The following is an 18,044-nucleotide window of genomic DNA, read 5'->3' on the forward strand; positions in this document are numbered from 1 at the left end:
ATTCATTCATGTTGTCGCTTGTACCAGTAGTTCATTTCTTTGTATTGCCGAGTAGATTCCATTGAATGGATATACCAGCATTTGTTCATCTGTTCATTTGTTGCTGGACATTTTGTTTGCAGTTTGGGCTACTACAAAGAATGCTCCTATGAGCATTTGTTTGCAACTCTTTGTATGGACATATGGTCTTATCTCTATTTGATAAATAACTAGGAGTAAAGTTACTGGATCATGTGGTAGGCATATTTCAGCTTCTTAGGAAACCACCAAATTGTAGTTACATTCCTACCAGCAGTTGTCACCAACACTTGGCCTGGTTAGTCTATTTAATTTTGCCGTTCTAATAGGTGTGTACCTCATTGTGAATGTAATTTACATTTCCATGCTGACTGATGATAGCAAACATCTTTTCATATGTTTATTTGCCATCTGTGATGGGGGTTCCCAAGACCACCCCTATGCTTTTAGTGAATCTCTAAAAGGATTCATGGGACTAAGCATATAGTTGTGCTCATGGCTAAGATTCATTACAGCAATGTAAGAAAGATATACAGCTAGATCACAAAAGAAAAGACATGAGCAGTGTCTGGAGGAATCCCATGGGGGCCACACAGGGAAAGTTTGTATCAGTTTAGAGAATTGTTTACCAGCCAAATTTCTAGATGCCAGCCAAGGGCCAATTTTGTAAGTAGGTCTTTCTAAGGATAGCAGTCTCTGATCTGCCATGTCAACTCTTTTTTACACACCATCCACTTATTTTCCTTGTTAAAACGTGTTTAAATAGTTAACTTTTTTTTTAAGTAACTTTTTTTCTTATTGAGTTTTGAGAGTTCTTACTTATTTTGGAAACAAGTCCTTTATCAGATATATTACTTGCAAATATATATATATATATTTACATCTTTATTGGAGTGTAATTGCTTTACAATGGTGTGTTAGTTTCTGCTTTATAACAAAGTGAATCAGTTATACATATACATATGTTCCCATATTTCTTCCAGTCTGTGGCTTAACTTTTCATTTCCTTAACTGTATCTTTTGAAGATCAGAAGTTAGTAACTTTGATCTAGGTCGATTTACCAATTTGTTCCTTCAGATTTCTTTTGATTAGTATTAGTATGGTATAGCTTTTTCTTTCCTTTAACCCATTTGTGTCTTTAAAGTGTGTTTCTTCTAGGGATCATGTAGTTGGTTCTAGTGTTAAATAACAAGAAAAATAATGTATATATACTCATGTGAATACCATTTTCAGTGCTCTTCAGACCCATGTTAACATTTGGTATAATGATTTTTATCTGAAGGGGTTCCTTTGCCATATCTTATACAGTAGATCTGGTGGTGATAAATTTTTTCAGCCTAAGTTGGAAAAAAATCTTCATTTCATCTTCATTTTTTTCTAATCTTCATCTTGAAATCAATTTTTGCTGAGTATAGAATTCCAGGCTGACCATTTTTTCTTTCAGTGCTGTAAAGACTTTGCTCCGCTGGCTTCCCACTTGCATTGTCCCAATGAGAAATCTGCTGTGTTCCTTGTCTTTGTCCCTCTGTATGTAGCATATTTTTTCCTGGAATTGTGCCTTCACTGGGGCTGCTTCAGCTCCTTCACATCTATTAGCTATAACAATAAAATTACAGAATAGTATTTATAATTTAGACTGTCATGCTTAAATGTTAATCACAGTGTGTATATTTGTGTGTTTGTGTGTGTTTTCTATAGGATTCAGTGATTTATGAGAGACTTTCAGAAGATTCTCTCTTTGTGGAGGAGACTTAGCCCATCTGGAATGTTTTGCCAAAGAAGGTTAGTGAAAATTGTTTAGAATCGACTTCCCTTTCGTAATGCTGTTCTCAACTGTTGAAATTGTAGCCTCAATGCATGTCACTGATGCTCAGGCCCACAGGTGGGCAAGGGGGAGCTTGATGGTATGTGAGACCTTATGTGCCTTCTGTTTGCTTAAAAATAAATGGTTCCCCAAACAAACCCTGTTAAGGCATTACTAGTATTTTCCCGTCCTCCCACTTCCAACAGTATTTTGTGCTTATGCACAAACAGTAAAATGTATGTTTTTACTATGTGGCTCTTCCTTTATTCCTAAGGCAACATCCTCAGTCTATTATCTGTTTCTATCTGCTAAGCGTTACCTTTTATCAAGCTGTAGTAGGAACTACGCCTATAGTCGGAGAAAAAGGGAGGTTTTTCCAGTTTGTTATGTATTTTGAAGTTAATTATTTTGTGCATATAACTCAGAATGCTGACATAGTTGATATTTTCCTGCCATTCTCTTATCCTTCTGATTTTGACTTATCATCCATCTCTTAAGGAAAGAAAATTCCTTGAGTGAGTTATGAATAAGGACCACATCTACTGAAAGGTTTATAGAAGCTTTGCAAAGTAAGGTGTAATATCAAGTAAGGGTAAAGCTAATAATACCTTGAAAGCTGTAGCCCGCTTTCTCCTTTTAGTTTATAAGCTGCTGCTTCCTACAGACACATGTGTCTTGTCTGAAAGTATGGATAGTTTGCAAGTTTGCATTTTGGGCCTTTTACTGCTATCTGAAAATATACCTGTGCTGTAAGCAGGTTACAATAGGTAGAAGCGTATGGGAACTATATTACAATTGAGCTCAAAGCAGAATAACAACTTCTATAGCTCTTCTGCAGAGCATTCGTTTCTAGGGAATCCTTAAGTATTTGAATGTTTTACAGGAGTTAGCCTAAAATACTACAGTCTGGTGTAAGGAAAAAATGTTTTTCAAACAAGTCCTTGCAAAATGGGATTTAGATTCATTTTCTGTTATTTTGGTGATTTTCTGGCATACTAACTTGGAAACTGAAGCCTCATTGGTTCTTTCCTTCATTCAACAAATAGTTATTGAGCATCTGTTCAGTGCCATGCACTGTTCTCAGCTTCCAGGACAGAAGTGAACAAAACAGAGAGAGCTAATGCCCTGTGGGAATTTGCCAGTAATAGATGATGTCGTGGGGTGATGAGTGCTATGCAGAGGAAGTAAGCAGGATGAAGGGAACAGAGGGATGGGGTGCTCTCTGTATGGGGTGAGTTAGGCAGAGACTGCAGGAAGGGAGGGAGAACCACGGGCTCTCCAGGAAAAGTGTTCCAGTAGAGGGAAAAGCAAGTCCGAGTGTCGGGAAATAAGAGGACTGGCGGGGCACCACAGTGAGCAAGGGGGAGGGGATGAAGGAGGATCAGTAGGGAGGCCAGGGCAGGTCCGGCAGGGCCACACGAAGGCCTTCTCTGTCCCACGGGCTCTGAAACTCTTTTGGATTTTGTTTTCAATTTCTCCTTCTCCCTGATCCCTGGAAGCCTGTCCAGGTTATCCCTCTCGCGCAGGTCTGAGAACTCTGTGTGTTGCCTACATAGATTTAACTGAGAGTATCAGCAGTACTTGGTGATGTATAAAGAAGCCAGTACAGGGCTTCCCTGGTGGCGCAGTGATTGAGAGTCCGCCTGCCGATGCAGGAGACAGGGGTTCGTGCCCCGGTCCAGGAAGATCCCACACACCGCGGAGCCGCTGGGCCTGTGAGCCATGGCCGCTGAGCCTGCGCGTCCGGAGCCTATGCTCCGCAACGGGAGAGGCCGCAACAGTGAGAGGCCCGCGTACTGCAAAAAAAAAAAGAATGAAAGAACTTTGGAATTCAGTATTGAACATCCTTGCCCTTAAAAGTTAAATGGCTAGTTCTGTTAAATATTTTTTACTGTATCATTTTCTTAGACTCATTTTTAAAGAATTTTAAATAGATTTCATTTATTCCTTTTCTGACACTTCCTTTTAAAAAATGTAGGTCTGAGTTTCTGACATGATCATTCTTCTCTACGAAAAACTTTAAAAAATATTTCTTACAAGGCAGATCTGCTGGCGATGAATGTCCTCAGTTTTTGTTTGTCTGAGAAAGTTTTTATTTCTCTTTCACTTTGAAGGTTAATTTCACTGGATATAGAATTCGAGGTTGGGGTTTCTTGTTCTTTCAATACTTTAAATATTTTACTTTCTTCTTGACTGCACGGTTTGTGATGAGAATTCTATCATTTCTTATCTTTATTCGTCTACAGGTAAGGTGGATTTTTTCCCCCGCTCTGGATTCTTGCAAGATTTCCTCTTTGTTTTTGGTTTTATGTACTTTGAATATGATATGCCTAGGTGTAGATTTTTGGCATTTATCCTGCTTGGTATTTTCTGAACTTCCTGGGTCTATGCTCTTGTGTCTGCAGTTAATTTTGGAAGATTTTCAGTCATTAGTACTCAAACTTTTCCTTCTGTTCTCTATTTCTTCTCCTTCTAGTATTACAATTGCTTGTATGTTAGACCTTTTAAATTGTCCCACAGTTCTTGAATATTCTGTTGTGGTTTTTTTTCCTCTCTGAATTTCACTTTGGGAAGTTTCTGTTGACATATCTTTAAGCTTGTTAACTCTTTCCTCAGCTGTGTCCAGTCTACTGTTGAGCCCATAAAGGACATTCTTCCTTTCAGTTAGTGTTTTTACAGCCCTGTGGGTGTGGTGTTAGGGTATGTGGGAGGGGAAGTGTTCTGTAATCTTACGATTAAATCTCAGTCTTTAACTGAAACTGTGCCCCTTGTGTCTTCATAAGTGTTTCTTAGTGCTTTCTTTCTCCCCTTAGGTGAGACAGGGAGGCCCGAGGGGGCTGGGGTTGGGTAAATGCCTTTCCCTCCAGGTGGGATAAGGTTCTGGTAAAGTCTTTAACCTGGGAGACTAGGCTTTTGCAGTGGAGAATGCTCTGGGCATATTTCAAAACGGTTACTTTTCCCCTCCTTCTGCTGAGCCATGAGGGGAATTGCTTTAGCTTTTCACCATGAGAATCTCACTGTGAGGTTCTCAGAGGTAAACGCACAGAAGTGTGAGGGCCACCCGCTAAGATCACACTCACTTTCGTACTAGTCCACACTCAGCCTCCAACAATTCCTCAGAATTACCCTTTAAGTGTTCCTACTCGCTCATGGCTCCAGCTTCTGCTCCAGATAAACAGATCTCAGCTGTAATTCTCTGTGTCCACACGTCTGTCCAGAGTCTGGGGTGGCAGTTAGTCCTGTAACCTCAGTTCTCTGACGGATGCAAGTGGAGTTGATATTCAGTACGTTCAGCTTTTTTGGTGTAAGAACGCCAGTGACATTCTTACAGAAACCTAGAATCGTAGAGGTTTATTTCCTACCCTCTACTGAACTTTTATAGTTTTCCTATACACTCATTTAAATGTATTTATCTTAATACGTTAAATCCTCATAAGCCAATGGTATCATTTTTGCTTTAAACAGTTCAGTGTGTTTGAAAGAAATTAAGATAAAAATAGTCTTTTATACTTTACTCATAGATTTACATAACTTTAGATTTTCATGGGGTTTTTTTCTGCTTTTTATGTTATATTCTATTTCACTAAGTGTATATTTTTAATCTAAACCATTTTTCCCCAGTTTCTTGATTTTTATGTATCAAATAATCACTTTTTATTAGAACTTTAAGTTTTCTTCTGAGTAAACACTTTTATTACATGTATAGCAGTCACTTAACTGGAAGCAAGTGTGTGTGTGTGTATAAAGTTTCATTGAGCTGTACGTTTAAGATTTGTGCATTTTACTGTCTGCCTATTATACCTCAATAAAGTATTCAACATAATAGAAGAAAAGAAATCTCATCATGTTTAAGGAGTAGTCAATTCATGTCTTACCTCTTCATAGCATATAATAGTGATGGTATCTTTTCTATCATTTTTCTTTATTTCTCAATTTAGTTTGCATGTGTTTGGGGTTGTATATAGCTTTTGTACTATTAATAAGGCCTTTAAAAAATTAATTCATTTTTGGCTCCGTTGGGTCTTCATTGTTGCACGTGGGCTTTCTCTAGTTGCAGCGAGCGGGGGCTACTCTTTGTTGCAGTGTGTGGGCTTCTCATTGCGGTGGCTTCTCTTACCGCGGAGCATGGGCTCTAGGCGTACGGGCTTCAGTAGTTGTGGCGTGTGGACTTACTAGTTGTGGTGCGTGGGCTCTAGAGCGCAGGCTCAGTAGTTGTGGCACATGGGCTTAGTTGTTCTGCGGTATGTGGGATCTTCCCGGACGAGGGCTCGAACCCGTGTCCCCTGCGTTGGCAGGCGGATTCTTAACCACTGCGCTACCAGGGAAGTCCCATTAATGACGGTTTTAAAAGTATAACATAGAGCAGCGTATTAGATGAAATCTGAAGTATAGTTTTTATTTCTCCAAATTATATACACCAAAGGAAACTGAGACATATGTTCAAATTTGTGTTTACAAAATTTGTGAACATTTTGGTCTCGATTACATAGGTAATTAGAATTATCCAGAAGCTAGTCTTAGTGTAGCCTACTTTGAAAGGCTTTATTTCACTTAAATATTGTGGTTTAAATAGTGATCCTGGTACTTTGTCTCTCTAAGCTTTTCTCATGTTTTAAGTTCCTGTAAACTTTAAAGTTATATCATTTTCAAAGCTCGTTATCCCTAAATAATCATTATGAAATTACTGATGTACTTGTTTTACATAATTGAAGCATATAAAGCACTTTTCCCGTATAATGTGCTGCCGGTTACCAAACTGTATTTTACGTCATTAATTTCAGAAAGTCAGTCACAAAATCACATTCTAGAATGAACTATGTCAGAATTGGCTTAACTCCTGTTGGTACTGGCAGCAGAAGCAGTGGAAAAGAGAGACAGATAAATAAATTAGGGACGAGAGAAAAAAATTAGACATTAAAACTGACAGTTGTAGCTTGAAGCATTTAGTGTTCCTAAGCAATTGTAAAATTGAAAACAATATGGTAATTAGAAAAGCACCAAGTTTTGGGTTCAGTAATCAATGAAATGTGGGAAAAGTTATTAAAGTAGAGGCAGCCTTCAATTTTGTCAGATTCCATTTGGGGGAAAGAACAATTGCAGTCACGTGAGACCATTCACAGGACATCCAGTCAACTGTGTGGAAAGAGTAGAGGTGGAAATGTGTAATATGATGTATACGTTATATTACACTTAATAGTTCCTACACAGTGTGAAATCCAATTTCATGCTTTTGGATTCCATCTGTTGTTAGACCTTCAAATTTATCTAAAGACCTCAGTAATTCAAGGATTATTAAATTACCTTTTAATTCAGGAAACACACACAGTTATTGCATTTGAGTAATAAGTAATGAAGGCCTTTTGAGAAAAAGAGGCTTGAGGATTATTTTAGTAAATCTTTTGGTGCTTGATACCTGTTGTGCTTTTAAAAATTTTTCCCCAAGTGGCACATTTTGTTAAAATTTCATTTATTAATATGTTAAGGAAAGGAGAGATCTTAAATCTCCTCTATCGATCATTGAATATAAGTGAAAATTATAGTTCAGAAAAATAATTAAATAATAAACTCTTAAATACGATTTACTACTTTATGGCATTCATTTTAGTGAGTCGTAGAAATAAAGCAGATACCTCAATAAATATTTGGTACACTCATCAGGTCCACCAGTCTTTCAATAAATGGCGATAACTGACATTTTTCAGTTTTTTTTAATTCTACTTGCATTTGACGAAGGAATTTTATTTACTGTTAGTCTATATCACTTAAAATTTTATTACATGTTTTGGTGGAACTACTCCACTACTTGAATTTTTGACTCTGTCACTGGCATGGGAGTCATCTGTGTAGAATTTTGAGCTTTCAACAGTTTATGTGAATTTTGAAGGAAAGAAAGGATGGGGTAAAAAAAAATAAGGTACAGGAGGTGACTCCTGCATCTTAAATCGAGTCTCTACAACAATCCTTCTCTCTATAACAGTCCTTCTCTCTTAGACACCTGATACCCAGTTTTACAGAGGTCGACCCCATTATTCTGTTCCTATCTTTTAAAGTTTTTCCAAAATTTCCCCAAACTTCCTCGTCTGCTATTAGCACCCTTCCATATTTTCCAACTAAGAATTCACTCCTACTTACATACCTTTTCAAAAACAGCTTTATTGAGATATAATTCACATGGCATAAAATTAATCTGTTTAAGATAATTCAGTGGATTTAAATGCATTTACAGATATACGCAACCATCCGCAGAATCAATTTTAGAAACTTTTCATCATCTCTAAAACAAACTCCGTACCCTTTAGCTGTCATCTCCCTCACCCTCCTTCCCCTCACTCCTGAACAACACTCACCTACTTTCTGTTTCTATGGATTCGCCTCTGTGGACTTTTATATTAACCAAGTCATATAACAGGCAGTCTTTTGTGACTGGCTTCTTTAACTTACCATGTTTTCTAGGTTCATCCATGTTGTACCATGCATTAGCACTTCATACCTTTTCTTATAGCTAAAGAATACTTCATTCTATGGATATACTGTGTTTTGTTTATCCATTCATCAGCTTGTTTCCACTCCTAGGTTAATTATGAATAATGCTGCTGCTTGTACATTAATATACAAATTTTTGTGCAGACATATGTTTTCATTTCTCTTGAGTGTATATACACTAATGAGCGGAATTGCTGGGCCATTCAGTAATTCTACATTTAATTGTTTGAGGAACTGCTGGACTATTTTCCGAAGTTGCTGCACCATTTTACGTTCTGACCAGCAGTGTGTGATAGTTCTGATTTCTGTACATCCTCACCAACCCTTGTTATTATCTGACTTTTTAACTTTAGTCATGCTAGTGGGTATGAAGTGGTATCTCATTGTGGTTTTGATTGGCATTTACCTGATGACTAATGATCTCAAACATCTTTTCATGTTATTTATTTACTTTTAAATTTCAATTCTGTGAGATTTTCACAGGGAAGAAGGAGCTAAACATACGCCTTAATCTATCATCTAGACTCAAAAGGTCTTTTCATTTATATTTAAAATGATAAAGATAACGTAATTTCCCCCTCTTTGTTTTAGGCAACACAACAAGTGATTAATCAGAACTGCCAAGAGCTTGGAGACTTGTTAGGTAAACAAAATGACCTGGCCCTAATCATTGATGGTAAAACATTGGCGCATAGCCTCCACTTTGAAGTTGAGAAGAGCTTCCTTAATTTGGCCCTCTCATGCAGAGCAGTATTATGTGGTAGGTAAGAATATATTCACTGTTGTGTTTTTTCCTGCTATATTTAATATTGTTTATGTGAAGAAAATATAGACATGGAAATATAAGTTTTTGTAGAGACAAATTTCCTTCCTGGGAAAATATTTGCTCAAACTGAAATGAAAAGTCTGAATTTAATTCATATTGTCAGGTTTAAGATTTATTCAAAAGCAGTTTATAATTTTTCAGTGGTACATTGTTCATCGATGTAATGGCCAAATGAAAGAAGTCTTTCAGGTAGAACAAAGGCCCTCCATTTATTTCCAGTGAGGGGCAAATTTAAAAACAATTCACTGACACCTAGAGGAAAATGAAGTTATGAATAGGAGTGCAAGCAAAAACATTGTTCTTTTAAAAAAGCAAATCATCTACAACCAAGATGCCTGGAACTGCGAAAATCATGAAACTATGTACAGAATAGTTGTTCCTTGCTCCTCAGTAAAAATAGTAAATGGACCAATTCTTAGAGCGTGTTAGGGCACTGGACTCGTCAATATTATCACAGGCGTGCTCGTCAATCAGTGCGGTCCGCTCTACGCTTCACACACCTCCCTTAAATGTCCTTCTGTGCTCACTGTCATTCAGCATCTACTAAAAATGTTCAGCAACTTCTGTTCTTCACTCTGCTTTCCCCTGAGCTGTCTGTAGTTTATTTAGCCTTCAGGATTCTTTGTGACCTAGTCTTCTATCAGTTAGAGCTGACAGACATGATGGAAAGCTGAATTCAAATCCAGCTTAGGCGAAAAGGGAATTTATTAGGTCACATAGCTGAAAACTCTGCAGGTAGAACTGACCTCCAGAGGAGCAAGCAGGGCTTCCCTGGTGGCGTAGTGGTTGGGAGTCCGCCTGCCGATGCAGGGGACGCGGGTTCGTGCCCCGGTCCCGGAAGATCCCACATGCCGCGGAGCGGCTGGGCCCATGAGCCATGGCCGCTGAGCCTGCGCGTCCGGAGCCTGTGCTCCGCAACGGGAGAGGCCACAGCGGTGAGAGGCCCGCGTACTGCAAAAAAAAAAAAAAAAAAAAAAAAGAGAGAAGCAAGTGAACTCATCAATAATCAGTTCGCCAAAATGGTTTCTTTCAACCGTTCAGATTTGATAAACCGGGTTTCCTTTTGCATCATAACAGTATTTTGAGGAATTCTCACTTTTTCTCTGCTCTCACTCCCTACCCATGCTGGTGGAAACTGGAAGGGACAATGAAAGGATGTACCAGAGAAGCAGAGAGGGGAAACACAGCAGCTGATTTTGCCTCTAAGGATGGATATTCCAGCAGTTGGCTTGCGTGGACTATTGGTGGTTTGTCCTAAATCTGGCTTCACTTAGGGTTTGATGTGGGCTCAAACAGTGTCTCCTGTGTGATTCATCTGGTGCAGGCTTTATCCACAGGCTGGTTCCCATTTGGCAGTGGCAGACCCGAGCCTCACATCCTCATAGGTTTGTGTCCAGAGGAAGATTTGCATATGCTCTCTCCCAGAAATGGGGCATCATCTCTCATTGGCTCTGAAAGTAAACACTTGCTGTCAGGACCCTAAAATGAGAAGCAAAACAGAGGGATTATTTACATGCTGGTAACAGTGAAAGTGCTGCTGTAGCCCTAGGTCTAAAGGGATCAGAGGAGGTCGTGGTCACTGGGACCTGAAAGGAGAGCGTCCTGCAGAGTGGGCTGCCCTGAGAGGAGCAGTGAGCTGTGGCGGACAGACAACCAGATGGGGAGGACATTGCAGGGAGGAGCGCGGAATGACCAACCTGACCTCACTCTCTTTCCCTTCCGGCTTCTGCAGGGGTCACTCACCAGCCGGCACAACTATGACTCCAACTCTCAATTATCCAGGCTTATGTGATCCGGTGCCTTGGTTTCTCTGTGTCCTCACTCTTAAGTGTCCCCATCAGTTGAACGGTAAACATAAATGCACGTAAAAGTGAAGTCTGCTGACTGACCTGTATGCTGAGCTGGTGAAAACAACTGGGTATGGAATTGGCTGAAACTGTTACTTAAAAGAGGAGTGGAGGGCAGTAAAAAAGAAGAGAGGCTGCGTCTCCAACATCCTTCATGGCTTTAAAATTTTATGATTTAATTTTATTTTTCTACACATTCTGCTAAAATTTCATTAAGAATTTTTAGTCTATGCCCCTGAAGGATACTTCTTTGCGGTTTTATTTCCTTTCATGTCTTTGACTAGCATTGGTATCAGGACAATTCCAGCCTGATAAAATGAGTTGGGAAGTGTTCCTCTGTCCTCTGTTTTCTAAAACACATTCTGTAGTATTAGTGTTATTTCTTCCTAAGATGTCTGATACATTTCACTGTTGACACAATCTGGACCTAGACTTTCTTTTTGACAGATTTTGATGAATAATTCAATTTCTTCAGCAGATATTTAAATATTTTCTACTTCTTCAGTTAGTTTCAGCAGTTTGTGTCTTTCAAGGAATTTGTTTATCTAGCTGTCAAATAGGTTGGCATAAAGTTCTTCACAGGGTTATTTTATTTTTTACTTTTGTGTAATTTGTGGCAGTATTCCTTCTTTCCTTCCTCATGTGGATAATTTGTGTTTACTCCTCTCTTTTTTTTTCCTTGATTAGTCTAGCTTGGGCTTCACCCATTTTGCTGATCTTTTCAAAGGGCCAACTCTATGGTTTGTCCAGTTTCTATTTGCATTCTGATATATATAGCATATATAATGTGTACATATATATTATATATATAACATTAATATATATAATATAGTCATATAGTGTATAATCATAATATATAATAATATAATATTCCAATATATAATACAACATATTCATATCTGTATTATTTTCTACTTTCACCTTATTTTAGATTTCATTTCTTTTTCTTTTTCTAGTTCTTTAAGGTAGAGGCTTTTATAGTTGATTTTAAGCTTTTCTACTATAAAGCATTTCAAGACATAAATATTTCTTAAGCAATGATTTAACTACAGCTGACACATTTTGATATGTTGTCATTTAGTTCAAGCTACAGTATTTTCTCATTTTCCTTGCAATTTCCTTTTTGACTCATGGGCTATTTAAATGTGTGTTGTTTAATTCCCACACATTTAGGTATTTTCTATCTTCCTTCTGTTATTGATTTCTAACTTAAATCTATCGTCAGGGTAAATACTCGGTTGTTTTTTTCTCTCCATACTTTGAATTTGTCATTCTGTTGTCTTCTGGCTCCATTGTTCCTGACGAGAAGGTCATCTTATTGTTGTTGCCCTGTATGTGATGTATCATCTTCCTCTTGCTGCTTTCCATATTTTCTCCTTGTCATTGTGTTCCTGCAGTATGCCTATGTTGCCACTAAGTGTAGTTCTCACTGTGTTTATTCTACTTTGGATTCATTGTATCCCTAAATTAATGTGTTTTAACCAAATTGCAAAGTTTTCAACCATTATTTCTGCAAGTATTTTTCTGCTGCTTTTGTTTTCCTTTACCTTTACTCCAATTACATATATGATTGAATGCTCGATGTTGACGAGAGAAGCACTGTGCATTTTTCTTCAGTTTTCCTCCCTTTCTTCTTTGGAATAGATTTTTTTTTTTTTAACTGGTCTAACTTCAGATTAGTTGATTCTTTCTTTTCCCATCTCAGATCTGAAGTTCATATAGTATATTATTTCATCCCTAGAGTTTCCATTTTTTAATAGTTTACATTCTTCTTTTGGGATATCCTGTTTGTTGTTGATTTATAATTGTCATAAGTTTCTTTGATTTTTTTGGAAAGTAATAATGTCTGTTCAGTTGAAAAGGGTAGGAATTAGCTGTTCAATGTCTATTTTGAATTCCTACTGTGTTTTAGGATTATGTTTTCTTATTGCATTATATAGCATATTGACTTTTTTTTTTCTATCCCTAGTAGATTTCTCCCCCTTATTTCAGATATTGTGAAATAGAACACTTTGGAACTTCTGTGCTGTTTCAGCCAATAGAATGACAAGATGAACTTTTCCAGACATGACTGTAAAGACTCTTAATTGGGTATAATCAATTCCAGGATTAAGGAGAGTTGGCTTAATGCCCACATATGGAAACATGACTTAAAATATTTTATTGATTGAAGCTCAACTAACAGATAGTTGTTAAAAGACTAATATTATTTTAGGCTGTATTTTCATATATGGGTGGGGAGCTCCAAAATCAGAATTGATAGTCCAGTGCTCTCCTGGACTATCCTGGACCAGAGCTGACTTGGAGCTTTGGTAAAGGGTGCAGAACTGCATGAAGAAGTGCTTGAAGGACTTGAGGGTGTGTGGCAGGGGGCAGAGAAGGCTTACTGGCTGGTCCCTGATATTGGGAGAACTTGGTTGCCAAGAGGATGGAATTAAGATTTGAATTAAGACATGAAGAGCCACACTTGAGATTAATCAAACTGAGTTAGTTTTTTTCCCCTTCACAAATATCACAGTCTAAATATGAAAGTGATCATCAGTCTAAATGGTGAAGTTATTTTCATTGCAAGTATTTCAGGAAAAGAACCAGTGTCTCTTGATGGGAACTAGGCTTATAAATGGTTTCTAACATCTTCTACTTCAGAAACTTTTCATATTATACCTACAATGTAGTGATGGTAATGCATTATATTCTCTTCATTAGGAAGCAAAAGTTTTTACCAACAGTGCTTCTGCCTTAAAATTTGGAGTGTGTTCTAATCAAGGAACCCTTCTCTCTCCTCAGTTTTTAATAATCTCACCTGAAGTTCGAAAAGGTTAAATTTAAATTAGTTTTTAGGAGCTGTTCTGTGGGAAGAGAATGATAACTGAGGCCATTTGCTTACTAGAATATAAAACCCTTGTGTGCCCTTATCATTTTTGATGAAGTGCGTGTCTAGCTTGCTGAGTGAATGAATAAATGAGTGATAAATAAGAGGTAAAGTTTTGCCCTCCTTCCTTGGCATATTTGTAAATATGTTATGGGTAGACAGGGTCTGCTATTCTGAAATTTTTTAGGAATATAAAATTTGCTTCTGTAGCTTGTCTCCGAAAAAAAAGGTATCAATGACGTCCCCTAATCTGCAACGGACACATCACAGGAGAAAGAAACGAACTTTTGTTAAGTCACTTAGCTTTTGTTTGTTGCTGTTGTTTCCACAGCATGACCTTGACTCTCCCGACTGATAACCTTCTCGTTTTTATGTCTCCTTGTATTTTTCAAGTAGTTTGATTTTCAGAGGCTACTCTGTGTTCCAGTCTTTGGGTACATGCCTTCATACAGTTTCAGAAATAGTAGCCCTCCACGTCTTCCTCTCACGTATGTAGATAATGTAAATTAATATAGCAGGCCAGCATGAGACAACAGGTAGTGGTGGGGAAAATGGCAAACTCCATGTAAACTGGGCAACTAATATTGTGTATTTCTTTGGGGATGTTAAAGCAGTGACTCTGTGTTTTTTTGGTTTTACTTTTTATTTTGCTTTTTGTTTTTGGTGGGGGTAGGTAGGAACTTTCTTGTATCTGTAAAAAGCTTACTTAATGAAACGGGAAATTTACCAGTAACTGCCATTTGAATGTGGCTGTGTGTAGATTATTGCTGACTCCTTGGTAAAGCCTTTCAGAACAGGATGAAGTAAAATGAACCAAAACAGAACACTAAAACATGGTCGTTTGTCTTTTTTTTTTTTTTTCCAGGTTATCTCCCCTCCAGAAGGCTGAGATAGCAGATATGGTTAAGAAACATGGAAAGGCCAGCACCCTGGCCATCGGGGATGGATGATCCAGACGGCCCACGTGGGTGTGGGAATCAGTGGGAACGAGGGCACGCAGGCCACGAACAACTCAGATTACGCCATCGCACAGGTCAGTGGCATGGGTGGTCAGGTGGGCGTGGAGAGGGTTGAAGACCTCGGATCCACCCCCCGAGGTGTACCTCACCCTCTAAGCTCCTTTCTGTAAGAAGCTACCAGCACTTTGTTACCGAGGCCAGGCTCATGCTGCTCGCCACATACAGGCCAATAAATAGAGAGACAAGGTGTTGGGACAAGGGATTGCAACTTTATTTGAAAAGCCAGCAGACCAAGAAGATGCTGGACTTGTGTCCCAAAGAACCACCTTGCCTGGGTTAGAATTCAGGCTTCTTTTATACTGAAAGGGGAGGGAGTGAAGTCAAACACTTCTGGGTTCTAGTCAGCCTCTGGAGGGGCTGTGTTAATTTCTCCCTCCTGCAGTCATTCACAGGTGGGCCTGCTCAGGATGTTTCCTGTGAGCTAAACAAAGGTGTTTTAGCTTAATGCTCATGACCTGGGGGGCAGGGGTCCCAGAGATGGGCCATTATGTGTAATTTAAGCTTCTAGGCAACATCCCTTTAGTGATGAACTTGTAATAGAATACAAAGATTCTTTCCTATTACAACATTTGGGGTTCTCTTTAGTTTTGTCCTTATGCACTTTGCATAAATGAAATCTCCCCATTACCAGCTCTGGAGTTGGCAAAACTGCTGCCACTGAGAATCTGTAGCTCTACTAATATAACCTCCAAATCCCCAGTCTCTCCAGTCTGTACTGTGTGCTTTACTTTGTGGCGTCTCTTGGTAAAGACTTAAAATATCCCTATTTCCTTTTTTTTTTTTTTTGAAGGAGACACTGCCTCTTGGCAGGCATTTTTAAAAATTGTGGTTTTAGAGGAGTTTTAGCTTCACAGCAAAATGGAGCAGAAAGTACAGATATTTCCCATATATCCCTGTGCCCCCCTACACAAAGCCTTCCCTATTATCAGCATCCTCCACCAGAGCAGTACGTGTGTTATAACTGATGAACCTACGCTGACAGGGCATTATCACCCAAGGTCCATAGTTTACATTAGGAGTTACTCCTGGTGCTGTACAGTCTGTGGGTCTGGACAAATGTACAGTGACACATGTCCACCATTACAGTGTCATAGAGTAGTTTCACTGCCCTCAAAATCCTCGGCACTTCACACATCCATGCCTCCCTTTGCCCTAAACCTTGGAAACCACTGATCTTTTTACTGTTTCCATAGTTTTGCCTTTTCCATAATGTCATATAGTTGGAATCACACAGAACGTAACCTTTTCAAATGGGCTCCTTTCACTTGGTTATATGCATTTAAAGTTCCTTCAGATCTTTTAAGCCTTGATAGCTCATTTCTTTTCAGTGCTGAATAATATTCCATTGTCTGGATGTATCACAGTTTGTTTATCCATTCACCTGCTGAAGGACGTCTTGGTTATTTACAAGTTTTGTCAGTTATGAATTAAGCTGCCATGAACATCAGTGTGCAGGTTTCTTTTTTTTTGGCTGCATTGGGTCTTTGTTGCTGAGTGCGGGCTTTCTCTAGTTGTGGCGAGTGGGGGCTTCTCTTGTTGCGGAGCACGGGCTTTAGGCACGCGGGCTTCAGTAGTTGTGGCATGTGGGCTCTAGAGCACAGGCTCAGTAGTTGTGGCGCATGAGCTCAGTTGCTCCGTGGCATGTGGGATCTTCCTGGACCGGGGATCAAACCCATGTCCCCTGCATAGGCAGGCAGATTCTTAACTACTGTGCCACCAGGGAAGTCCCAGTGTGCAGGTTTTTGTGTGGACAGAAGTTTTCAGTTCCTTTGGGTAAACATCAAACAGCGCAATTGCTGGGTTGTATGGTATGTATAAAGGTATGTTTAGTTTTGTAAGAAAATGCCAAACTGTCTTCCACAGTGGCTGTCGCATTTTTGGGAAGGCGTTTAAGAAGAGTGCATGGTCCTATGATTTAAACCTCCTGCATGTTTATGCACCATACTTTGCTGTTAACAAGAACACCTCCTGTGTCTACATTTTAATATTTTTACTTTTGAAGAATATTTTAATGAACAATTAAGATATTTTTGGAACAATGTTTTAATAATTTAATATTGGCTTTTAATAGACGTAATTTTTTTAATCATATTTGAGCAATGAGCAGTAATGCTCTCATTCTTGCTGGATTCAGGAACCACATGTAATTCTTGAGCAGCTCCCTAGGAATAACCCTGGGCCTCTAGGTAGGCCATCCCTAGGGGGCTGTTCTTATGGTGGCTGTCCCTGAGAGGCTAGCTGATTTAGTAGTCTGTCCAAAGGTAAGTGGATGCCTAAAACTAGAGTGGTAACAGCATGGATTGTTAGGGCTTTGCCACATAGATGGAAAGCATATGGTCTCGATGTCTGAATCAGGTCAGTTCTAGAATCTTCTCTTTACTCATGGATTAAGTGTCCTGGTTTTATAGATGGGAAAACCGGGGCTCCTATGTACGAGGGAGTTAAGGAAAGTGTCAGTGGATTACCATCAAAGCACTCCTGTCTGTAAACACAGGAGTGTTCGCACCACACTCACCTGTTTCCTTCACTGCTCAATGCCATTGGGATGCATGCTTCCTGTGGGCTCAGCAATTACATGTGCTGTAAACACTGACCTAGTAAACACCCCAGCTGCACACAGCTGGCCGGAATCAGGTGTCCTGGGCCCCCGGGGAATATCTGTTCACCATTTTCTCTAGGGAAGGCAATTCCAGAGTTCTCTTCTTATACCAAATATTAAAAGGGTTTAGAATTGCAGCTGCAGCTGTGATCAGGCAGATGGTATAGGATTCCAGGCTTTCTTTTCTTCCTTCCACCCGCCCTGAGTCGCCTCACCAAGCCAGTCACTAATGCGGGAGACTGATCTGACTCATGCTTTGACCCCTTTTTATTAAAATGCTATTTCAGGTTAATGAAAACACTTTGAGCTCCATCCGTTTTTCTTGTTGTTTGTTTTTCAGTCTCGATTTTACCTGAGAGCAGCTCTTTGACCGGAGCTGGGCAGAAGGGTGTCCTCCACGGTGTGGGCTGTTTCATACTCCCCCAGGGTGAGTCTCGTTCCCAGGGCCGTAGTGGCCATTCTCCCATTTCCTCCCCATCTGCCCCCCCACCCCCACCCCGCCTCAGGTGGGCTGGAGCAGAGGGTCCAGCCGTCTTTCCTTTGCTGCCTCTTGCAATGCATGACTCTCCCTTCCT

At 39.4% G+C, this 18,044-nt stretch overlaps 1 protein-coding gene across 1 annotated transcript in view; it reads left to right on the forward strand.

Moving 5' to 3' along the window:
* The window catches only part of RNF6 (ring finger protein 6), a 58,130-nt gene extending 48,012 nt beyond the window's left edge, over nucleotides 1-10,118 (forward strand). The window contains exons 6-7 of the mRNA XM_049700922.1: nucleotides 1,718-1,801; nucleotides 8,898-10,118. Coding sequence (XP_049556879.1) covers nucleotides 1,718-1,774 — 57 coding nt within the window. The 3' untranslated portion in view covers nucleotides 1,775-1,801; nucleotides 8,898-10,118. The remainder of the gene's footprint in view (nucleotides 1-1,717; nucleotides 1,802-8,897) is intronic.
* Nucleotides 10,119-18,044: the final 7,926 nt, after the last annotated feature.

Source organism: Orcinus orca, chromosome 18, assembly GCF_937001465.1.
Source record: "Orcinus orca chromosome 18, mOrcOrc1.1, whole genome shotgun sequence".
NCBI lineage: Eukaryota > Metazoa > Chordata > Mammalia > Artiodactyla > Delphinidae > Orcinus > Orcinus orca.